The sequence below is a fragment of the Filicampus tigris genome, chromosome 12 (genome assembly GCF_054856515.1).
Source record: "Filicampus tigris isolate MCC_2025a chromosome 12, RoL_Ftig_1.0, whole genome shotgun sequence".
Lineage (NCBI taxonomy): Eukaryota > Metazoa > Chordata > Actinopteri > Syngnathiformes > Syngnathidae > Filicampus > Filicampus tigris.
The window spans coordinates 5,367,321-5,392,437 of NC_141228.1; the positions used below are offsets into that span (position 1 = coordinate 5,367,321).

The 25,117-nt window shown below is 38.6% G+C and overlaps 1 protein-coding gene across 1 annotated transcript in view; it reads right to left on the reverse strand.

Annotated features, from left to right (window-relative positions):
- Positions 1-25,117, reverse strand: part of col24a1 (collagen type XXIV alpha 1) — a 116,243-nt gene that overhangs the window by 13,680 nt on the left and 77,446 nt on the right. The window contains exons 29-47 of the mRNA XM_086047753.1: positions 21,303-21,356; positions 21,110-21,154; positions 18,909-18,953; positions 17,502-17,555; positions 16,872-16,925; positions 16,736-16,789; positions 16,482-16,535; positions 14,615-14,668; positions 13,583-13,690; positions 12,010-12,063; positions 11,809-11,916; positions 10,121-10,174; positions 9,219-9,272; positions 9,072-9,128; positions 7,135-7,188; positions 6,080-6,133; positions 5,762-5,815; positions 2,095-2,148; positions 805-912 (exon numbers count right to left, since the gene is read on the reverse strand). Of these exons, the coding sequence (XP_085903879.1) occupies positions 805-912; positions 2,095-2,148; positions 5,762-5,815; positions 6,080-6,133; positions 7,135-7,188; positions 9,072-9,128; positions 9,219-9,272; positions 10,121-10,174; positions 11,809-11,916; positions 12,010-12,063; positions 13,583-13,690; positions 14,615-14,668; positions 16,482-16,535; positions 16,736-16,789; positions 16,872-16,925; positions 17,502-17,555; positions 18,909-18,953; positions 21,110-21,154; positions 21,303-21,356 (1,173 nt within the window). The remainder of the gene's footprint in view (positions 1-804; positions 913-2,094; positions 2,149-5,761; positions 5,816-6,079; positions 6,134-7,134; positions 7,189-9,071; positions 9,129-9,218; positions 9,273-10,120; positions 10,175-11,808; positions 11,917-12,009; positions 12,064-13,582; positions 13,691-14,614; positions 14,669-16,481; positions 16,536-16,735; positions 16,790-16,871; positions 16,926-17,501; positions 17,556-18,908; positions 18,954-21,109; positions 21,155-21,302; positions 21,357-25,117) is intronic.

The following is a 25,117-nucleotide window of genomic DNA, read 5'->3' on the forward strand; positions in this document are numbered from 1 at the left end:
ATAAAAAAAGAACCAGATTTCAATTGTGTCTATTTTTTATCGGCCAGCAATCCTGAGTCTTAAGGCCCCTGGGAAGCTGTGTGTGTGTATACTGTAGATAGATACAGAGGTGGGCATCTCATTCCATCAGTGGTTAGTATTTCAGGCCGGCCCACTTGGACCCAGTCCACAACAGCCAATCAACATCGAGAACGTAATTTCCACGTCACATGCAGGTGCCACACATGGGGGCGGCATGGCTCATTGGTAGAGTGGTCGCTTTCCAACCCGGAGGTTGTGGGATTGATCCACCGCCATTCTAACCATGTCGAAGTATCCTAGAACACGATACTGTCCGTTGACTGTCGTCAACAACTCAGATTGTCTGAAATACTGATGGATGCTCAATGACGGACTGACGTTGCCCATCTCTGGATATATATATACTAGCACTTAACATCAAATTGTGTAAGGGTAAAAACAAATGAACAAGGAAAGGTCAAGTAACGTTCACTGAAAAGTCAAAGCTCAGTTTTCTTTTTTTTACCTTTAAACTAAATCTGTAAACTAAACTCTATACTGTCAAATGGGGAACAAGTCTGCATAATAGATCTAACAGTACTAAAACAGTCCCCGAGCAGATCCATTGTGATATTATATAATGGAGTGAAGGAATGCTTAAATGAACTAAACAGCTACTCTATGAATAAATTGTAGCTGTCATCTACATCGATTTAGCAATGATACAATGATAAACATTATTATCTACAGCATATATATAGTATAAACATTGCCATCAATATGGTCAATGATGTCCATAAGTACCTGTCTTCCTTGTTTTCCAGGTAATCCTGGTAAACCAGTGAGTCCTGAGGGACCATCAGGCCCAGGGTAACCCTTCATGCCTTTAGGTCCAGGTAAACCAAACGGTCCCTGCAAAAAACATCAACATCAATGGAACAAAATTGTCCGCTCCCTTGCCCCCGTTCTGGCTCCGCATGTTGACACGCATAGGTTCAAATTGCTATCAAGGCTAAGTTTCCACACCCGTGAATTGTTTGATTGTAATTAGTGTCCGTACATAGTATAATCATTGAATTCCTCCGCTCTTGAGAGACCCGGTACATTTCATCCAGGGCTGCACTGGCTTTGCTGGATACTGAGCCATGGGGAATGCAAAAGAGTTGTCAAAGTACTTCTGCGAAAAGTCAGTTAAACTTTCGAAATCTGGAGAAGGGCACAAAAAGGTATCTAAAGGCCATTCTGTAAGAAGTGGAAAAATTATGGTTCTGCTAATACCAAGCCACAGTAAATTAGACCAATAAAAAAATGCACCCAAGACTGCCACGAAAATTGTTTGGGATGTAAAGAGAAACCTAAAAGCAACTTCAGATGAAATACAGGTTTCTCTGCAAAAAAAGTGGTGCAGCTGTTTCAAGAACAACAACAACAGAGTCATGTTGAAAAAAAAATGTCATTACTGCGTCAATGCCACAAAACAGCTCACTTATACCAAACAACATCTAGAAAAGCATCGAAACTTCTGGAAATTATTTGGCGTGATTACAGCAAAATTGAACTGAAATGCTATGATTAGAGAGGAATCAACACAATTGAGCTTATGACAAAAAGTACACCATTCCTGCTGTGAAACATGGAGGTGGATTTGTGATGTTTTGGTTGTGCTTGAGCTACAATGGCACAAAGAATATTGCCAAAAAAATGATGACAAGATGAATGCAGCATGCTATCAGAAAATAATAGAGGACAATCAGCAACAGCCTGGAAGGTTGGGACGCACTTGAACTTTCCAACATGACAATGATCCCAAACACAAGGCCAAGTCAACTCTTCAATGGCAAAGACAGAAAAGGTTCTAGAGTGGCCATCACAGTCCCCTGACATCATATCAATAGAGAAGATGATTACACACAATGCATGAATGGAGTTGTAACTTTATGTGAAACCGTTATTGTTACCAACCCATGCTTTTGTAAGCACATCTAATCTAAAAATCTCTCATACGGTCAATCAAAGTGAAAGTGCCCTTCAATCTACTCTTTGTGTGATTTGTCTGTGGACCAAGTTATTGGGTTTAAGAGATGTGATACTCACTTCAACTCCGGGAGCTCCATTCAAGCCCCTTGCTCCTTTATTCCCTGCTGAGCCCTGAACAAACACACACACACACGCACACACACAGACACAGCAAATAAAACATACACGGATACACATATACATGTATCAAAAAAAACAAAACAAGTACCACTTCTATAAGTATATAACACAATTTGCATCCAACAAGTTGCATCTTATGTTCCCGTTATTATTTTTTATATACAGAAGTAAATAATGTATAGCCATACAAAAAAGATTTATGTTAAACAGACAATACAGGAGGGCATTCGTGTTTTCTGGCAGACTGTTAACTCAATGCACAATCACTTCATTTATTTCTCTTTGACACAACTCAAACTCAACTTACACTGAAGCCAAGCGTTTGACTGGTTATATAATTGAGATGAAACTTGTGGATTGAAAAAAAAAAAACACTTTTGGGTTACATTTAACATGAACACCATGTTATGGAACTAGTTGAAGGATGTTCATTATTTTGTGGAGGAAATTAAATTATATAATCAGACATTTTAGGGCAAAAATACGTTTGTGAAACAGATCAGGAAGGGAAAAAAAGCAACAGTTGCCAGATAAAGAACATATCACTAAAAAAAGGAGTGGAGCCTTGAATTCAGGACATCCATGGAAATTGGCAGCACTTTTCTAATTTGGTCTTTTTACTTCATATTCTGCAGTTAAGACCTATTTCCATCAGGTGTCTCATATTAAGAAGATAGACTGTCCCTTTCCCTTTTAATACAACCGTACAAAACTGATCTAAGCCATGAAGCACAAAAAATAAGCATCAAACAAAAGAAATGGACATGGACTAGTGTCTGGTGACATAAGAAAAATACATTTGGGAATTTACAGTAGACAAGTAGTGTGTTCTATCCAACCTGTTAAATGATTCTCCAAAATCCACAGCAAGTTTTAATGCTTCCTAACATCCAGCCACTTCCAAAAGTACTGGAACAGTGAGGCCAATTCCTTTATTTCTTATTTAGACTGAAAAAAAAAATGGGTTTGGCATCACGAGGTGAATATGACACCATAGACCACCAGATGCTTATGTCTGGATTTAATACACAATTTAGAAGATACTGTAGCACCTTTGCTTTGAACAAGAATGTTACAAGAACATTTTAAACAAGAATAACACAGAATGTTAACACTAAGTTTCTGATTTGGATTGTGTTCGCGAAGACTGCAGCCAGACTAATTAGAGGAATGTTGAATGAAAGTTTGGAGAAAAAATTGATATGATCGAGATCCCAAACATAAAAGTTAATTTGTGAAACTGTTAGAGGTAATGTCATGGCTTGTGCTTGATGGCTTCTTCTGGACCAACTAATCTTCATTGATGTACAATAGGTAGCATATTACATGATGCCAATAGAAAAATGAACTCGGAAACATTTTGTCTGCTAATCTAAAAAAAGATGCAAACCAGCTGATTATATAATCCTTCTTTTAACAATATAATGCCGAGGCATGCGGCTTTATTTTTTTAATTCAATGTGCTTCACACAAGCAAATAACACAGGTGTTTTCGAACACAACACTTAATGACATTCAGAAGCAACAAAGAGAAAAATGTAGATTTCAAAAATTTCTAAAATAATACATTGAGAAAATTTAAACACATTAACAGAAGCATTTAAAAACATTTAAAAGTAAAGTTCAGAAATATGACTAGGTTTCTAAAATAACTAAAATAATAAATAAGATTTAAAGATGTTTAGAAGACATTAATCAAAGTCATGGGAAAAAGGGGTTTAACCTGGAATCAAAAGCATTTACACTTGGGGCTGATTGCACTTCTCTTGGAAGCGTATTCCATTTGTGTGCAGCATAAGAGCTAAACGCAGCTTCACCATGCTCCACTGACTGACCCAAGTCGGAAGATCTCACAGCTCTACGGGGTTTGTATTCAATCAGCATTTCATTTATGTATTCAGGACCCAAACCATTCAGTGATTTAAAGATCAGTATCAGAATTTTAAAATGTATTCTGTAGCTGATTGGAAACCAGTGTAAAGTCTTGGACTGGAGTAATATGTTCTGATCTCTTTGTTTCCTTTAAGAACCTGAGCTGAGCTCTGAATGAACTGCAGTTGTTTGATGCTCTTTTGAGGAAGCCCAGTAAGAAGACAGATACAATAATCAAGTCTACTGGAGATAAAAGCATGCATCTCTTCTTCCTGGTGGGCTTGCAGCATGTAATCCTTCAGTCTGGATATATTTTTCAGATGGTAAAAGGCTTTTTTAGTGATTGATTTGATTGCTGAAAGTCAGGTCAGCGTCTATCAGCACCCCTAGATTTCAGACTTGGTCTTTGGTTTCTAAAGACAGTGACTGAGTTTCCAACCGGTTTGACAGTGTATTATAATCAACTGTATCAAATACTGCGCTGATATTCAATAAGGCTAGCACCAACACTTTCCACGCAACAGGGTTCAATCTTATGTCATTTAGTATTTTAATAAGGCCTGTTTCTGTACAGTGATGAGGTTGTAATCCTGATTGGCATATCCCAAAAAATTTTAGTTCAATAATTTGCTGAGTTGATTAAAAAACACTTTCTCAACAATCTTGGTTTAAGAAGGGAAGGTTTCAGATTGGTCTATAATTTGCTAAGAAGGAGACATCCAACGTTGTGTACTTTAGAAGGGGCTTGACGGCGGATACTTTCAGGGGTTTAGAAAGCTCACCTGACTTAAATGAGCAGTTAATGATTAAAAGAAAGAAGATTGTTTATGTTAAGAATACTGTTGGAGATAAGGAGAACACCGCGTCGTTCTCCATCTGTATGGGCATTTGCTATCGTGACTTATTCATGATGGAGTGTTGGAAAAGACTAAGAGCTCTATTTTTGTGAATGGTGTAAGTCCAGTGCTGTGCCTAACGGATTCTGTGAGAAGGCGGGTTGAACCCGATTTTGGTAATTTTCTGGACCAGCTTAAGGTTCTTTTACTGTTTTTTTTTTGGTCTTGAGCCTTCTTATCTCTCTGAAGTCCTTTTACTCTCGCAAGCTCTATGCCCCCTGGCTCTGGCGTATTAGTCATCCTAAAAGTCAGGAAACACATTAACATCCGTTTTAGTTTCACGGCCCCCTTACGGCGCCCGTATATGGAACAGCCTGAACCATGCGGCTTATATAAAGGTGCGGCTATTCTGTGGATTTTTCTTCCACCGCTAGTGGCGCTCTAACCGGAATTACAATACAATACAATACAATTGCCATTAACAGGATGTGACTACAGGTGGAGGAGTTCAACAGGCAAGGGTGCTATGCTCTGAGTTGTGAATTAGGTGGTATGCGGAAATAGAGCTGACAAACTGGAGTGGCAGCGGGCAGTGAAATGAAGATAAGTACTTTATTTTCTCTTGGTTCTGTTCCGTTTTAATCAGCAAAGTTGCTGCCGTGTTAAAAGCCACTGCTACAAAAGAATCTGTTCAGGTACAGACATTCAATTCAGCCACTGAATTGCCACATGCACCAAAGGACACAGCCTCGCAATGGTGATATTCCCATTGTGGCGCAGAATGGATCTGTTGAACTGGCAAATATTGTACATGCAGAGAATCTTGCACTTGCACGAAAATCATGAAGCTGCGCTGTCTACGAAAGAAGAGATACAAGTAAACTCAACAAACTCACCAGAGCGCCCTTCTCTCCTTTCCGACCTGGCTTCCCTGGTATACCTGGTGATCCCTGAACCGAGGTATACAAATAAATTGGGTGCTTTATTTTCATAGAGCATATTATCATTCATGTCAAATAACTATTGATACATATACACCGTATAATTAAGTCTAGAATAGTAAACATGATTAATGATATGGTAACTTGCTAAGAAACAATATTGATTGTTAAAGTAAAAAAAAAAACTATATTTAATTAACTTGCAAATATTTGTAACAAAATTAACTATTTTGCACTTTGCAGAGCTAGTCTTGCAGAGGTTTACTGACTTACGGGTAGGCCTGGTGGTCCAACAGCCCCACGAGGTCCAGTGGTACCAATGTGTCCCTTGAAACACAATATATTTACTGTTCAGTGATGTTTCTAACTCTTATTAAGAGGTAGCTAGTAGCAATGACAAATTGCCTTTGTCGTGTGGTGCTTTGTGCCGGGAATAAAAACTTGACTTACAATTTATGGATGTGGCTGCACCACTGTGCCATCTATTGATATACACTACCTGTACTTGGATATTCTAATCAAAATGTTAAATTTAAGTTGCATTTTCAAAATGTCATTAATCATTCTCACAATATATTATAATGATGTATCTTATCAGTCAATACACAAAGCACATTTTTTTCATGGAATTTAAGTACTGTATACATGTTTATTATTATGCTAACCTTGCTTTGTTGATTGGCGAGAAGAGATACTCTGTGAAAACCTTATTGGCTGTGGGCGGTGGAATTTGGCGCCCAATGGTTTTAAATACATGTGTACTGCATGAGGACTGACTGCGCATATGACACTTTTAAGGAGAATCTATCAGTGATGGTCTGTGCATCCAGACCAGAAATTACCTTATCTTTCGATGTGCCAGAGATAAACACATTTATTTTACTAATCAATAATTCTGCTCATCTAAAAACAGATGTACATATATTTCAAAGTTCTTTTAGTATAATATTTCATTTTCGCCCGTAGGTGTGAATGTGAGTATAAATGGTTGTTTGTCTATTTGTGCCCTGTTATTGGCTGGCAACCAGTTCAGGGTGTACACTACCTCTCGCCCAAAGACAGCTGGGATAGGCTCCAGCACCATAGTGAGGATAAGCGGTTCGGAGAATCAATGTATGATTTCATTTTCATTATTTATTTTTTGTCCCTTTCAATGCGACTCAGCTATTAATGAGTCACCATCAGGCCACTCCATGATTATGAGAAAAAGGCTTTGTACATAATTTGCCACTCTGGATCGCTGCGTATTTGGTAATTTAATTTGATGTGTCATTATCACTTTTTCAAATTTTGCCAAACATTTATGTCAATGCTGTTTTATTTTCTACCTCATATCCTTCATCTCCTGGTTCTCCACGATCTCCCCTCTTTCCCGGTGTCCCCTGTTTGAAAACAAATGTACTCAAAATAAGTTTCAAAATGTTTAATGAAATAATACAGCTTCAAATAATGTAAGGAGCAAGGACCATATCAACACTTACACAATTAAGTGATCTATTACTAATGCCTAATTCAATGGTGTCCAAATGACAACCCAAGGGCAATTTGTAACCCACTACCTATTTTTAGTGGTCTGCGATTTGTACTAGAAGTAACACATCGTCGCTGAGCCGTGAAAAACACTTACGTCCATTTTTTAAAATGTTCTTATTTTTACATGAATGGTTCCGCGTTGTGTTTTTCACAGGACAACGGCGATATGACAGCCTGTGTTATTTGATTATATTGTACTTCTTACAGGGCCATTCCCTTTAACAACTTCTACAACTACTACTAATAACTCTAATCCATCGATGCATTTGTTTTATTAGGTTTTCTAGATATGCAAAGACACCAAAGATTTCAACAATTTAAAATAACATTTGTATTCCTAATGTTTCAATAGGATAAAGACAATTTAGTTTCAGTGAGAATTTCAGTAGTTTATTCCACTTTCTGCTCCATGTCAAGGTCAGATTTGTAAAAGATCACACTTAATACTGATGAAATAAAGACATCGTGAGCGTAATGTATAGAATGTTCTTATTTTGGGTTCTGAATGTGGAAATGCGAAAACTATTTGCCTCATCACCTTAAACAAAAAGCTGTGATGAAGCAATTTTTAAAGGTAAACACTTTTTTTTTACTTAAAGCTGAAGTCAACCCAAAAATTTCCTTTACAATAATATGATCTATGCAGGCCCACAAGTCGAAACATGGCGTTCTGATTAATACTGCGTTTGTGGAATATGAGTTAAGCAGTAAAATCCATGTCAGAGGGCGGCCATTTTGCCACTTGCGGTCGATTGAAAATGACATCACAGTGCTCAGGGCTCAGCTAACGACCAATCATAAGCTTTTGAGGCTGTGCATGTAGTATACTGTCCTTCATCACAATTCATCAACCATAAAAAGATCGACTAACAATCAAGGAAGAAGCAGATTGCTACAGAAAGATGACATGGGTGAAAATAAAAAGGAGGCATAAATTGAGGTTTGCTCAACTCCCTTTCACTTGATTGTAACGTACATGCATCATTCGCGTACATTTTGGCGACAATGACTACAAGCCATACTATTTCATCCGTAGGTATAAATTATAAATATAATTAAGTATCGTTACAAAACACGATACAAATACTTCCTGTGCTTGTATGGATTGGCGACGTGTGACTTTCCCATTCACTTTAAACTCAGAAATGTATATTTAGTGCATGTGGAAGCTTATGTTTACAAGCCTCTCACTTTTTACCACCTATTGCACACAATCAAAAAAAATGCAGCGATGTCCAACTAAACCACGTCACAGACTCATTTTGACCTATGATATTTTATATTTTGATGGCATGGGACCTTTAAAGAATATATACTGCCTATATATATACACAGCATAAGTACATATAATTGCTTAGCAAATCTTTACCTACACTGAATAGTTTTAACATGTCTGATAAATTAAAGGTGAAAAGTCAAAAAGTGGCCCTTGCATCAATGGATTTTTCTAAATGTGGCCTTAGGAGGATAAAGTTTGGACACACCTGGTCTGATTGGATTGGCGTAATTTCACCATAAGCCCTTTTTTCAGGCAATGGTGTCTTTGTAAGATGAAAGCTGTCTGTCTAACATGTGTGTCCTATAACATTTGTCCATTAAGTGTATGTGTTTACTTCATGGCAACAAGCCTCACTGTGATTACCATAACATTGTTCTTTTACTGTACATGTTTAAACGGGATGTGGGGTTTATGAGAAATTAGAAATTATTTTGAAAGCAAAGCAAGACCTACTGGTTCACCTAAGGGCCCTGATGGTCCTGGGGTCTTATTGTCCTCGCCTGGATAACCCTGAAATAGAACAAACAAGTTTACCTCCAGACTCATGAGCCTGATTGAAGCTTAAAATTTGAAGAATGAAAGGTGTTCTGTCCATGTTACCTTTTCACCTTTAGGCCCTGGGGGTCCAATGGGCCCCTGCTTACCAGGATGACCCTAAACAGACACAGAAAATTAATCAGAATATGAATAATAACTATTTAATAAAAATGTGGGCTTTCCAACATTCAATTACCAAATTGTCCAGTCTTAAAAAGCAAAATGCTACGTATTACACACTTTACTTTTTTTAAAAAATATTTTGGGATTTGATTTAGAATTTCGACCGGTTAGTACGTCCACCTTACGGTGCAGTATGGGTTGGAATCTGGCCCTGGCCTTCCTGTGCGGGGTTTGAATGTTCTCCCCGTGCCTGCGTGGGTTTTCTCTGGGTACTCTGGTTTCCTCCCACATTCCAAAAACATGCCAGGTAGGTTGATTGGACGCTAAATTGTCCATCGGTGTGATTGTGAGTGTGAATGGTTGTCTTTGTTTGCCCTCCGATTGGCTGGAAACCTTGTGACCCGCCTGCTGCCAGTAGACAGCTGGGATAGAGTCCAGCACTCCCGCGAACCTTGTGAGCATAAGTGGATCGGATAATGGATGGATGGAATTTGATTCACAAGCATCAGTCAGCAGTTGAGGTGAACTTTTAAAAAAAAGGAGGGAGGAAGTCACTAGACTTAGAAATCCAGTGTCTGCATTTGAGACAAACCAGGACAACCCCCACCATACTGATGAAACCCAGGGTCAATTAGGTTATTTGCTAAATAAGTCCTGCCTATCAAACAAGTAGGGGTATAAAGTAGGTCGTAGCCACCATACAGATTATAATTTTACTCAGCTTCATACTCAATCATCAGTAACCCAATTCTGTGGAGATGTGAGATTTATGTTAGGCTACGAGAAAGATTTTGCACATTGTGCAAATATGTTCTTATAAAACCACAAGGAGAGCAACTCACCGTGTATCCTGCCAATCCCGATTGGCCTTCCATACCCATGATGCCAGGACGACCCTGACATAAAAAAAAAAAGAAAAAGAAAAAAAAAGAAAAATACACACAAATAAACTGTGGCTCAGAGCTAGTGGTCTTTTTGTACTGCGGTTTAGCTAAATATAACCCTGGCTTCAACCACGCGCACATGCTGCGGTTTTACGATGAGCAGATAAATCTTTTCTCTGCACCTATCACAACATGTTTAAAATGGGTTTGGACAAAAAAATGTTTTTGTCAAGAAATGGATTCTCAAGAATGGATTCCTTCCACCTGGAATTTCCTCTTATTTTCTTACTCTCTCAAGCCTTAAACAAATGTTGAGCATTTTTTACCACTCAAGACTGGCGATTGGGAGACAATTTAGTGAAAATGCTTACCATAATTGTATAAAACAGAGGTAGAAAAAAAATAATGTTTTATATATATATATATATGGGGTGTAACGGTACACGTGGGTGTATTAATACGTTTCGGTATGGCATGTTCGGTTCGGTCCACTTGCCTTCGGTTCGGTACACTTATTAGCGCAAGCTTACGCACGGGCGCTATTGACTGTTGCATGCTTGAGACAAGAGTGGCGGCACAAAAGTGAGAGCCAGAAAAGAGCCAGAGCTCGAAGGTTCCCCCGTACACTGCAGGCTCCTGTTTGGGAACATTCTGGCTCTCCTGTTAAAATCGCCGCTGGGGAAAGGTACGTGGTTAAGTCCGACATTGCTACATGAGATGGGCGGCAGGTAGCACGTCTAACATCCATCATCATCCGACTGTGAATGTTTCTTAGACAAGGGAGCAAAAACGTCAAACTTAAATAGCGAGATTTAGCATATTGTAGCATCTTCCAGGAACACGCCGTCAGACGTAGTTTAATTATCACGTTTTTATTAATCCAAGTACAACTGCTCGCGCTTTTCTTTCTCCGCTGCTCCACTCGCTTGCTGTACGATGCATTCATGAACCTCGGAAACATCACAACTCAGCAACACACAAATCCGCCCACAACACAGATAACCCAATTACAATATGCTGTTGAATATTCAAAGATTTCAATGCCTAAAAGGTGTATACAATTTCATAAAGACTTTATAAAAGTTACTGTATTTTTTTTCATTATAAAAATAGTTTTAATATAGTTAGCAATAATTGTAACTGTTATTGTATGTATTTTTTTCATCACAAAAACTTAACTTAACTTGAATACTTAGATGTGTCATAGGCTGTTGCTGCTGAGTGTTTAAAAATTTCAATGTCTTAATAAATTTACAAAATTAAGTGATCTTTATTGTTAGTGTATTTTTTATTCAGGTGTAATTTCTTAGAATATCACCCAAATGGTTCGCTTTTATTTATTTTTTCAAAAAAAGGACAGTTTATATCTTTTCAAAATAAACATATTTAAAAAAAACCCACCTTTTTTTTTGTACTGAAAATATAACAAACCGAAGTTTCCCAAAAAACGAACCGAACCGTTACACCCCTAATATATATATATATATATATATATATATATATATATATATATATATATATATATATATATATATATATATATATATATATATATATAAAATTTGCAGTCATTCACTCTGAACAGGCTGTAAACACTTTATCTGACTACTCAAAAACATGACAAACGAAGAGAAGTGAGAACTAACAGGAGGCCCTCGAGTTCCTCTGGCACCTTTTGGCGCCGTCTCGCCTGGTAGGCCAGTGTCTCCACGGTCTCCAGGTTCACCAACAAGACCAGAGGGGCCTCTCTCACCCTGGGTCAAGGCATTATTTTGTTAGCATCACATCTGACCCGAAAGGACATGATGCACAGAAAATGGTGCTTGTTTTTTTCTTTACATTGTTACCTTCTTTCCACTGCGTCCCCTGCTTCCTGGGGACCCTGGTTTTCCTTCTGGCCCCTTGAACAAAACATAAATACCAGACACAAAATCAAGGTTATTGATAAAACAAAACTAATTATTACAGCGAACCTCTGCACATTTGCGCTTCGCTATTTGTGAATTCCCCTCTCATCTGTTTTTTTTTGGAGAGAACCTTCCTCCATCATTAGCGGCAAACACAAATTTTCCACTTTTGTACTCAGGCCAAAACATTAAAAGCACTACTTTGTCTGTATGGTATCTTGGTACCAAGGCACTAAATTCAAGTGAATTGAAGAGCTTCATTAAGACAAGTGTGCTTTGCTGCCACCTTGTAACATCCTTGGGCAATTCCAAACATTTCTATTGCAGCTGTCATTTATTCATGCATTTTCACTATGCCATGGCAGGGCTCTCTCCTTATCCCCACATTTGCTCACATCAGCTGTGAGACCAAATGGTGTCATATCAACGGGATGAACGAGTTTGTGTTAGTGTAAGTTACTTTGTATTTGCTTTGTTGGTCATTTCCTGAAGAAGCCAGGATAGGACACATTTAACACCATTTGTGAGCCAGTCTTTCAACTCTACATTGCATCACTTTTGCCAGACAACATTTCATCATTGCATCCATTGTCTATGTATGTGAGCTGTTGCCTAGCCCACTTTACTTTGCATGTGAATGGAGGTACAGTACACCCTGGACTGGTCGAAACCAAATCACAGGGCACATATATTCTAGAAAAACAACCATTCACATCTATGGACATTTTAAGGTCTTCAGTGAACCGAACATGCATGGTTTTGGAATGTAGCAGGAAGCCAAATTACCTGGAGAAAACATATGCAAACACAGAGAGAAAGTGCAACTTCTTTCAGTTGTGAGGCAGACATGCTAACCACTAGGTCACCGCACTACCCAGTAAAAGTTGGGCAACTGCACTGGAACAATACAGTTGAACTATATAATGAGAGCTGTTCCTAATATGTTTTACTCTAACTAATTAAAGAAATCCAAATATTTGACAGCTCTCATGACACTGCAAACTATATGAGCAAAATGAAAATATTTTAAAACTAATACCACTCTGTTAGTATTAATCAAAATTAAGCATTATTGCATTTGCAAAGGCACATTTTAGGTACAGTTCCTGTAATGGATATAATTCTCTGAATGTTATGGCTGGTCAGTGCAAAAGACACTACAATGACACCAGTGACCTGCCTGATATTATCTTGATCAAAAAAAATTCGTGTAGTAATGTGTGATACCTTAGAAGGCATCTATAAGGAATCACTGCTATTTTTTGCACATTCGCATAAGTGTAAATGTAGTGAAGGGTGACCTCTGCTGGGGTACAGTGGCATTATTTGGCTTTACTAAGGTCCATTTGTTAGCTATAATAAAAGGTTATTATGATTGTATGAATTTTAAAAAATACTGCACACACTAATTCAATAAATATACAAGATTTAAATTACATTAGCATTTATTTTATTCAGTATACAGTTTTTGATATATATACCAAGTATGGTGAAAAACTTTAAGTACACATACACGGAAGCCCTGTTTCCCCGGTTGTCCAGGTGGCCCAGCAGGTCCAGGGACCCCTTGTATCCCTTGGTCCCCTGGCTCTCCTCCTGGCCCACGCTCGCCAGGCTCACCCTGAAATGAGGCCCAGACCAAAGTAAAATGAGCTCAAGACAATATAGCTTTGATATTTATATTTGTATACTTTTGATCTGACCCGAGACTGACACATTTTTGGCTGTTTTCCGGTGTCTATTGCATATAGTGTTTTGTGTTGATTTATTGATTTCACTTGTTGTATTATGGCTATTTTTGTTGTTGTATGTTGTAAGTGCTTTGTTACAGTTGTAGCTGTAATGAAATGCGCTACATAAATAAAATTGTATTGTATTGTATTGTATATTTACGGATATGTTTCAAATTGAGAATAAAAAGCATACTGGCTATATTTTGTAAATTACTCTAGTTTGAAAGGCTTTCTATCTCTTTCAAAGTCACGTTCTGACATTAACTGGATCATTTACTAACTGCACAGTGATAATATTGAGTATATTATGGCGTTAACATTGAACTGTTGTTTGTGATAAAAAAAGACTATAATATAAAACAACGTGCCTAGTTTGAAAAAAAAAGGTATGAGCTGTAATGCATAAAATAGAGTGAGGGTGCATACATAAAATATATGTATATATATATATATATATATATATATATATATATATATATATATATATATATATATATATATATATATATATATATATATATATATATATATATATATATATATATATATATATATATATATATATATATATTTTAGGTCCGCTGATAGTGTAGTGGTACACACGCCTGAGTTGTGTGCGGGCAGCGTGGGATCGATTCCCGCTCAGTGACAGTGTCTATGTGTGCCCTGCGACTGGCTGGCGACCAGTTCGGGGTGTAGTCTGCCTTCGCCCATTGACGGCTGGGATAGGCTCCAGCAACTCCCCGCGACCCTATATAGGATAAGCGGTTTGGAAGATGACATGACATGACATATATATATATTTTTTTTACCTTGGGTCCATCATTCCCTTGAGAACCATCTTCACCAGGCGGACCAGGGGGCCCCTAAAAAGACAGTACTCATAAGATACTGTACAAGTTTATTGGACAATTGAGATACAGTTCTATACCACTGCAAAGCGCAAATCAAACTTTAAATGCATGGTTGTACAACAACCACAATTTACCCACCATACTTCCACTAATTAATACAAAATATGTATATTAGCTACAAGGCATACAAATTAGTGGCACGAAAAGATTAAAGTTCTAATAATAATCAATAACAATGATCACTTTCAGTTCTTCATGCGTTGTAATAACTGTTTTTTCTTGACATACTGTATAAATACAGACTGAAAAAGTTAGAGGAAATAAAACGAAGCACAAGTTGGTAGGTTAGAAGGGAAGAAAGGAAACAAAGAAATTAGAAGGGGTAAAGAGGGAATGGAAAGAACAATAGTCCAAATGGTCTTTATAAAAGCACTGGTCAACAGCAAATTTTAATCAAATACGGCTTTATGTGTGCCTAAATGTATTTTTGTTGCTTACTTCAAACATGTCTTTATTTTTGTCTACCACATCAGGTTTTTGAAATATTTTCATTTGTTGTTTTTAAATTTGAGTTATAAAAGCTTGCACAGCAAGAATTTTAACATGCATTGTAATGTATAGGTACGACTTTTCAGAAAAAAATTCCACCTAACCATTCACTCACAAATATTACTAAATATATGACATAATATTATTATTATCATTATGAAAAAAAACAGGGCACATTCGAAATCAGCTCAAAAAAATTACTTGCATCTCTGTCGTGAAAATCGTGAAAAACTGTTGACCGGTGTAATGTATAACTTTGTGTCAATGTACAAATTTGACTAAGGCAAAAGTAATAATGTACTTGTGTTTGAGATTAGTAAAAATGTAAGGTTTGAACAAAATCATAAATATAATAGGAGCCAAAGTAATTCATTTATCTGTACCAAACTAAATACATATATTTTTGAAGTTGTCTACTCTAAAGTGTATATTTTTTTGTAACCAAAATGAGCCTTCATCTGACCCTGAACTGGGAATGCCTGCAGCATTCAGAGATTTTCCATTTACTGCATATGAGACGTCGAAAATGATGTAGAAAATGTTTCTCTAGCAGCTAAGAAGAAGCAAGTAAGCCATAGCCAGCCAGCATTCAGGAATTAGCCGTAGTAGAATGACTGATGCATCACTGCTGATGGCCGCTCTGGCTTTCAAACATTGCTGAGGGATTTCAACTTTCAATTTCAATTCAATTTCAACAAGCTGCAACAGGTGGTTCAAAGATATTGTGAAAATAACCATATGCTAGACCTGGCAGGCCATCGTGATTTTTGTGGCAGGTGCCAACAAGTCTGTAATGTGCATTGCCGCCACCTACTGTTCATCGTCATATATCGCTGACAAAACCTCCTATCTTCAAATTTGGCAAATTTCTTTTTTTTTTCTCCCACAAATCAGTACTATTTATCAGTCCCCACATGGGTCTGCTATATTTACAAATTAATGACTTATCTAAAGTGCTGATAATGGCTCTCTTGATAATGCCTATGTTAGTGGCTGAACAAACATATATATTTTTTTGTTTGTTTTCCTGAGAAGTGTTTTTTTTTTTTTTTTCTTCTTTTTTAGTTTGGAGATGCGACACCAGAGATTTGCATCTGGAGAGCCAATAGAGGCTTACATGGAATATATGACAAAAATTTATATGTCGGAATTTTGTAAAAAGAAAGATAGGCATACTAATTGTGGCCCATGTTGCAATATCATTTCAGGGAGTGGATCTTTCAACACAAAGAAGGGGGTGTTATTTGTAAACCAAATTCAATCAGTAGTTACTCACTCTAATTCCCTCTTGTCCCTGCTCTCCATCGGCTCCTGGAGGCCCAATGTCACCCTGTGGAGGCCCAAAACAAACTTAAGCGTGCATGTGACAGTGTGTTCGACTCAGTAAAGCTACAACTAAATTACTGTGGGTAAAAAGTGTTAGAGCAGGTTCAAGGGTTTTCCACATTGCCGGAGGGTGCTTCAGAATGAATATCCAAATATTTTTATGCTGCAGAGGTTCCTGCAATAACATTGTGGGGTATTACAGACCTTTAACCCTGGCTCTCCTACAGCACCTGGCTCCCCTTCTACACCAGGCCCACCCTGAGGGAACGGAGAAGCATAGGCATTAAAAATGAATGTCAACAAATACTGAATCAAGAGAAGAATATTCCAAGAAAACTACATCAGGCCCTTGCTCTCCATCAGGTCCTGCCTCTCCAGGAGGTCCTCTGGGTCCCTACAAGAGAATAAACATTGTAAAATACCTTGAATTGAGTAGCGTCATTGAGTGACTTCTTACATAAACCTGGGATACATCAGCGGAACAGACATAATACACAAGTCTAACAGGCAACGGCCAAACAAACATAAACAGTCACGATTCCATCTGTGCAAAAGAGGAACCTGATAACATCGACAGAAGCAAGATGAGACCCATAACTAATACCTCCCCTTGCGCTATGGAAACCTCATACCCTAACAAATATTTGATTGTTTGACATTCTTGATTTCCCCGAGGGCTCGGCTGACTTCCAGGAATATTAAAAAAAAAAACAAAAAAAAACTTGAGCACAGCTCCAAGATGGTTGGCCTAAGGTATGAAGTCTGCATGTGTGAGAAACGCAGAGTATAAAACAAAGAAAAATCCAAAACAATGCCTTTTGTTATCCACTCAAGAAGTTGCAACGCGGCTAATAAGCCTCATGAAACAACATATGCAAGCAATGACTATTTAGTGCGCATCAACACAAAAGCGTGATAGGTTCCAGATGGCTTTCACAATTGGTGGTAATGGGAAAGAAGGCATACTTACGGCCTCACCGTGGGGTCCCCTCTCCCCTGTGCTTCCTGGAATACCTGCCTTACCCTGGAGACAAGCACAGCATCAATCATTAACTTGTGCAATCGCACAGAATTAATTAAACATATCTTCTTCTCCACACAACCATCATCATTAGAGAGAAAAATACAAAGTGGATGAGTGTGTCTGATATTTCAGTTCTGTCTGATGCTCACACATGGGATGGTAACGCCACATGCAAGAGGCTCTTTGTTGAAGTCTAGACATTGTGTTGGCAAACTGAGACTGGGCACTAATTTGAAACAGCATTCAGTCTAATATTGTGAGAGTAGACTCACAAACTCAGTGCATTAGTCATAGCAATATCAATTGAAAAACATTTAAAGTAGTTTCCATTCAATGAGTTGAGTGAGAGGATAAATACGCTGCGGTTAGCTGGCTTGAGTAAATGGTGATCATGGAAGAGACTTTTTGAATAACTGATGTAGCGAAGCCACAACATTCATCATAGCGTCAATGTAAAGTCAGTTTCAAGCAAGGGTTACGTAGTGGCAAAATGATGTTTATGCAAAAATAAACAGAATAGGGAATATGCCAGGCATCCAGAAATTGGATTTTTGTTTCAATCACTAGATGGCGCTATCCAACCAGAGACAATTAAACTTGGGTCATTAACAGTACTGTATTTACAGGAGAAAATGTGTTTTCAATGTTCATATTTGTATATATGAGGTTTGAACATTTTGTTGTCATAAAAAAAAGCACTATCAATACGTTTGCTTCTTTCTCCTTTTAATTGTTCACAATTAAATAACAGTTTTTCACAGACTCATTGATTACAACATTACTTAAACCTGAACAATCTGAAAAGATACAAGAGAAAATGATCCAATTCTTGCGTTCACATGGATAATGATACTTACTTTTAAATGACAATCTCAGAATTCAGTTTGGTGTAGTTTGTAATGGAACTAGTTGCAGGTGTTTGTGCTCTTCATCAGCGGTAAACACATTTTTAAACACACCCACGAACTGTTCAGCCTTTAGCAGCTACGTAATTTTAAACATGTTTAAATTCATTGAGGATTATTCTGTTTCAAAGGTATATTTATTTACAATACCTGGTTAGGTGCCCACAATTAAGATTACGGGGAGATAATCTATCCCGCATTTATCCAGTTGATGACATTTGTAAAAGATTATGTCACAAATACCTTAAGTAGTAGATATGCATTGTTCTCTGAATGCCATTGAAACAAGATTTATGAAAATAAAGAGCGAATGGACAGAATCATCATAGAGTGCCCCTCTGACTACGTAGGTCAGTCAACGGCCATTTTTTCGTCAGTAATTGCAATCAGAACACACACACCTTTTAGTACAACTCAGCAAATACTGAATAAAGTAAATGTTTCTCACAGGCTTCCCAGGGAGGCCCCTCTCTCCTGGAACGCCAATTTTGCCCTACAGAGAAAGAAACAAGCATTTCAAGAGATTGGACATCCATCCATCCATCCAGTCTCTGAATCAAGTTGCACTGATACACACAACTGACTACATCATGATCATGACTAACTAAACATATAAATCAGACATTTGTCTGCAGTTTTCCAAAGAATAGGTCATCTTTTGAATGAGGAATCGTTGTGTGTAGGCTACATATAAGCAATTCCTATTTTTCTTTCCTAACTGCCTGGAGTGGGTTCCAGCCACTCATAAAAGTGTCTCTGCTGATGATACTAAACAGCCCTTGGCTGACTCAAGGCGGTAACTACTAGCTATAGTTCTTAGCTGCATTTGGGTATACAGTATCCTGTTGTGAATAACAGAGTTAAGGTACACAAAGAAACATAAACAATTGAATTCTATCTTGGCTTTTACAGAGGTTTATAATACTGAGCTGGGCAAACGTTTGGAACAAAATAATAACATTTCCCGGATGTAAATATACAGCTTCAAAGGACACATGCTTGTTAACCAAGATGCTGTAAGGAGGATACCTTTTTTTATGACAATCATTATTCTTGGCTTTAGATCACAGGTGTCAAACTAAAAGCCTGCAGGACAGATCCAGTCCTCCACATCATTTTATGTGACCTACAAAACTCTTTCAAAATGTTTTCTTGACTTCTGTTCAAAAGTAGTTCCGTCATTAAAATGATAATACCGGTAATCAAATGCAGGGTCAATCATATAACATACTGTGTGGATGGGACAAGAAGTGTAACTGCCTCACGCTTTAGCCATATGTCTAGTCTGTAAAAACACACAATGCTGCTCATCTTCTGACTAAAAGACATTATGGCTAATTAAAGAGAAAAAACAAAAACTTCCAGCAGCATTTAATACGGCTTTAGCAAGGCAACCTATTGATGGTGGTCTTTTGGAAAAAGAAAATTGATATTGTATTGGTGATGTTTTATTTCAAAGTTAAAAAAGGTTTGTGTTGTATATTGTCACCTTATTGTACCAAATATGAACCAAACTATGACCTTAAAATGACGTCTACTCAAACATTTTTTTTTCAAGAATATATTCTATGCAAGCCCATTAGTTGAAACAAGTCATTCTGATAAATATTGCGTTGGGGGAATAAGAGTTAATCTACGAGGTTTTAGCCATCTCTGGGAGCGGCCATTTTGTCACTTGTCGACTGAAAACTACCCAAGGCTCAGGTAACGACTAATCACAGCTCAGCTTTAGAAAACAGGCGAGCTGTGATTGATCGTTACCTGAGCCCTGGGTAGTTGATATGTCATTTTCAGTCGACATAAATGACTGAACGGCCGCTCCCTGCGATGGCTAAAAACGGGTGGATTTTGCTGCTTAACTCATATTCCACAAATGCAATATTAATCAGAATGCCATGTTTCAACTAGTCGGCCTGCTGGGAACATATTCTTGAAAAAAATATCTCCACTAGTCTAAACACGGCATTCTGATTAACATTGCATTTATGGAATATCAGTTAAGCAGCAAAATCAACCTTTTTTAGCCATCTCCGAGGGCGGCCATTTTGCTACTTTCTGTCAAGTGAAAATGACATCACAGTTGCAATCAATCAGAAGGCCATGTTTAGACGAGTGGGGCTGCATAGAACATATTGTAAAGACTTTTTGGGGGGGTTGCCTTCCCCTTTGAAACCAAGATACTTACAGACGCGTGATTTTTTTGAGTACTTTTATGTGCTTTCAAATTCTTAACATGGCCCCAGAGCCCTCGACAAAAAAATAGTTGGCAAGGTAGGTGACCATGCCTAGAAACCGCCTGACCTCATCTTTGTTGGTTGGTCTTTCCATGTTGTTGATTGCTGAAGTTTTTCTCGGGTCTGGCTTCACTCCCTCTTCACTCACAACGTCTCCCATGAAGGTAAGTGATTTCACTCCAAACTCATATTTGTCTTTGTTTAGTTTTAAGTTCACCTCCCTCGTCTTGTCCAACACAAGTTTTAGGAAAATTGCCCGCGAAATTAGGCATTTTAGACTGCAATTTCCAGTGGGTTTTCATTGTTACGTATGGTGTCTTTCACATTTTAAAGAACAATTAAGACGTCCAAAATCTTCATTGGTATTATTACAAACATGTTCAGGATATTGTCAAAACAAATCAACTTTACTTACTATAAATCCTGGTTCTCCTTTTACCCCAACATCACCAATTTCTCCCTGAAAAGGCGAAAATTCCAATATAAATTATAAATATCAAAGACAAAATGCCATCAAATAATTTTCCATTTTCAACGCTTTCATCATTTCTCATCTGTATGGGGACACACAATGTTTGAGGTCAGATTTTGCTAAAGTGTGTGTTTACCTTGGTGCCCTCGGGGCCCGGTTCTCCCAATGGACCATCAAGACCTCTAGGACCCTGGAGGTGACACAACGTCTCGAATCAAAGAATGTACCGGTACATTTTGCGTCAAACTATCACATTCAAGTCTACAAACACATTCCTAAAGTACAATATTACAGGTCCTAATGACTTTCACACGAAGTCAGCTTGGATACCACCCCCTGTAGAAGATAAACGGTGACGAAAATGACATGACACACACACGCACGTACACCTCAAGTCACATACATTGATAAATGACTACCATTCTGCTGTGTATCATCCATTTGTTCAGAACATTATTTATTAGAGATGGACCGATTTTCGGTCGGGCCGATTATCGGGGCCGATATTTGGCATTTTGGCATTATCGGCATCGGTCTTTTTTATTAATTTGGTGAAGCTGAGGTGCGATTAATTAAAAACTCTGTTATTTTGGCTCTCATAGTCGCAGCGCACGTCTCTGTCTGCTGCCTCCTGAGGTTGTGACTGTATCACATTTCAAATGCTATAAATAAGAAATATGATACTATCAAATTAGTGAGCAGACCGTGTACCGTGAACTGTCCATCAATACTTTGAGGCTTACTGCAGTGCTGTGAGCTTTCACACGACATTGCAATAAATATTTTGCCGTGACATCAATGCCGTGATAAAACCAAACCATGAGCTTTTGATATTTTTACAGCAGGTTTGACTGAGGAAAAAATCATTTTGGCCCGCGATAGAATTGTCAGGAAAACCTCGGTCTGCCGCCAAACTAAGTTGCTGATCCCTGTTTAAAGAAAGTGAGGAGTACAGTGTGTGCAGGGGCTTATTTGAACGTGGTGATGGGATGATTACATTCGACAATCAAGGTACCAAGTGCATGCATACCATGCTTTAACATAATTGACTTGGAGGGGACAAAGGTGAGTAGTGTTGGCCAACCAAATACGTAATGGCAAGCCGTTCTGCTTGGGCATCATTCGAACCTTTCAAGGCTTCAAATCTTCAGATGCACTTGAGTTCCCTCCATTCAAACATCAACCAGGAATGAACTTCTCAAACACAGGTTGTTACTTAAAGGGCAAGTCAACCCAAACGTATGTTTTTAAGAACATGTTCTATGCAAGCCCACTAGTTGTAACAAGGCATTCTAATAAATATTGAGTTTGTGGAAAAAGAGTTAATCCACTTGTTTTTAGCCATCTCTGGGGGCGGGCATTGAGTTTGTGGAAAAAGAGTTAATCCACTTGTTTTTAGCCATCTCTGGGGGCAGCCATTTTGTCATTTCTGTCAACTGAAAATGACATCACAACTGCTCAGGGCTCAGGTAACGACCAATCACGACTGACCTGTTTTCTGAAGCTTAGCCGTGAGTGGTCGTTACCTGAGCCCAGAGCAGTGGTGATGTCATTTTCAGTTGTTTTTGCAGAAAACAACTCAGAAAGTTGGGTCAAATTGACCCAAATAGTAGATCGGTCCCTTTTTGACCCAAATTTGTGCCATTTTTAATCCAACTCTTTTTAGACTGTATAGTTGCTTCCAAAATTTATGAAGCACTCATATCCACTTGCTTGGAAAATTTCACGAATTACAAAGGTATACCATGAATGGGAGTTCGTCAAGACATGTAAAAGAGAGATAGGGAGTGAGGGGATGCAATGGAACAGTTTATGTGTGCTTATGTGTATCCTGTGGCTCTTTGCAGTAACATAGTCAAAATTGCGGCCCTTTGCCTTTGAGTGGTTGGCCACTACTGGGTAAGCAGTAGCACATCCACCTCACAGTGCAGAGATTGTGGGTTCGAATATGAGTTTATGCCATCCTGTGTGGAGTTTGCATGTGCCTGCGTGAGTTTTACTCGGGAACTCTGGTATCCGGCCACATTCCAAAAAGATTCACCATCCAAAAAGCCAGCGAACTCGCAACTATTGAACTGGGGTCCATTGTCTGAAAACAGTTCACATGGGATGCCATGTCTGGCAAAGACAGTCTTTAAATAGCTGACAACTGATTTGCTTGACATTGACTGCAATGCTCCAACTTCAGGATAGTTTGAAAAGTAGTCAGTGACTACTATTTAGCTCTTTCCACCACAATCAAGGAGATCAGTACCCACTTTGTAGTAAGGTCTGTGGGGTACTGGATGAGTCATCAGCGGCTCAGCTTGTTGATTTGGTCTGTAGGTGCGACAGAGTTCATATAAAGCTGTTGTCTGGCCAATATCCTGATTGATTCTCGGCCAGTACATCACTTATCTAGCCCTACGTTTACACTTCACTTCTCCGAGGTGGCTTTCGTGTATCTTTCGGAGCATCTGTTTGCGTAGTGTGGGAGGAATAACAAATTTGCTCCCTTTCAACATTACGTCATTCAGTGCAGTGAGCTCTGCTTTACAATTCCGGTAGTGTATTTCCATGGGGCAATCCTTTTTGTACTTCAGCCATCCTTTCAGTATTGTACTCTTGGGTTTTTTCATTGTGTCATCCGCCATATTTTCTCTTCTTATTTGTTCTGTTCTGTCTGCAGTCACTGGCAAGGACATCACCACCATGTTCACATACGCCTGTATTGCTGTACTTGTCTCACTGTCTGCACGTTCCTCTTTGTCCACTGCTCGCGACAAGGTATCGGCGGCGTACATGTATTTTCCTGGTGTGTATAACATGTGCACGTCGTATTTTTGTAGCCTGATTAGCATGCGCGGTATCCGTACCGGACAGTCATTCAAGGGTTTGTTCATGATGGACACCAAAGGTTTATGATCAGTTTCCACTTCAAACCTCTGGCCGTAGACAAATTGATGGAAACGCTTACATGCATACAAACTTGCCAACAGTTCTTTCTCAATTTGGGCGTGCCTTGATTCAGCACTTGTCAAGGCACGGGACGCATATGCAACAGGTGACCATTCCCCTTTATGTTGCTGAAGCACCACTGCTCCCAGCCCATAGTGTGACGCATCTGCTGGAATCCTGGTGCTCTTCTCTGGGTCGTAGAACTTTAATACAGGCTCTTGTGTCAGAGTTTTGAAACATTGCTATTGTTTGTGGGACCATATCCATTCATTCTTTTGTTCCAGAATACTCCAGAGAGGTGCTGACTGTGTTGACAGTTGAGGAATTAAATTGGCAAGGTAGGTGACCATGCCTAAAAACCGTCTGACCTCATCTTTGTTAGTTAGTCTTTCCATGTTGTTGATTGCTGAAGTTTTTCTCGGGTCTGGCTTCACTCCCTCTTCACTCACGTCTCCCATGAAGGTAAGTGATTTCACTCCAAACTCACATTTGTCTTTGTTTAGTTTTAAGTTCACCTCCCTCGTCTTGTCCAACACTTGTTTCAGTCTTTCGTCATGTTCTTCTCTTCTCGAGTTGAGCCCCAAACTATGATGTCGTCCATCATTGTCTCCACTCCAGGTATGTGCTCGAAAATCATGTGTATGGTTTTGTGGTAGACATATGGTGCTGACAAAATACCATAAGGCAGACTAAGAAACTTGTACCTGCCCTCCGGAGTGTTGAATGTACACAGTCGAGAACTCTCCTCATCTAGCCTCAGCTGCCAGAAACCCGACGAAGCATCTAATTTACTGAACTAATTTATTGGCTCCAGCAAATTGTGCCATGGTTTCTTCTCTGGTTGGTAACTTGAAGTATTCTCTTTCTATTTCTTTGTTTAGATCCCTTGGATCCAAGCATGGTCTCAGAGCACCTGTTTTCTTTTGCACAACAACCAATGAGCTGACACATTCAGTTGGCTCATCAATCTTTTTGATGACTCCTAGTTTTTCCATTCGCGCTAATTCATCCTTC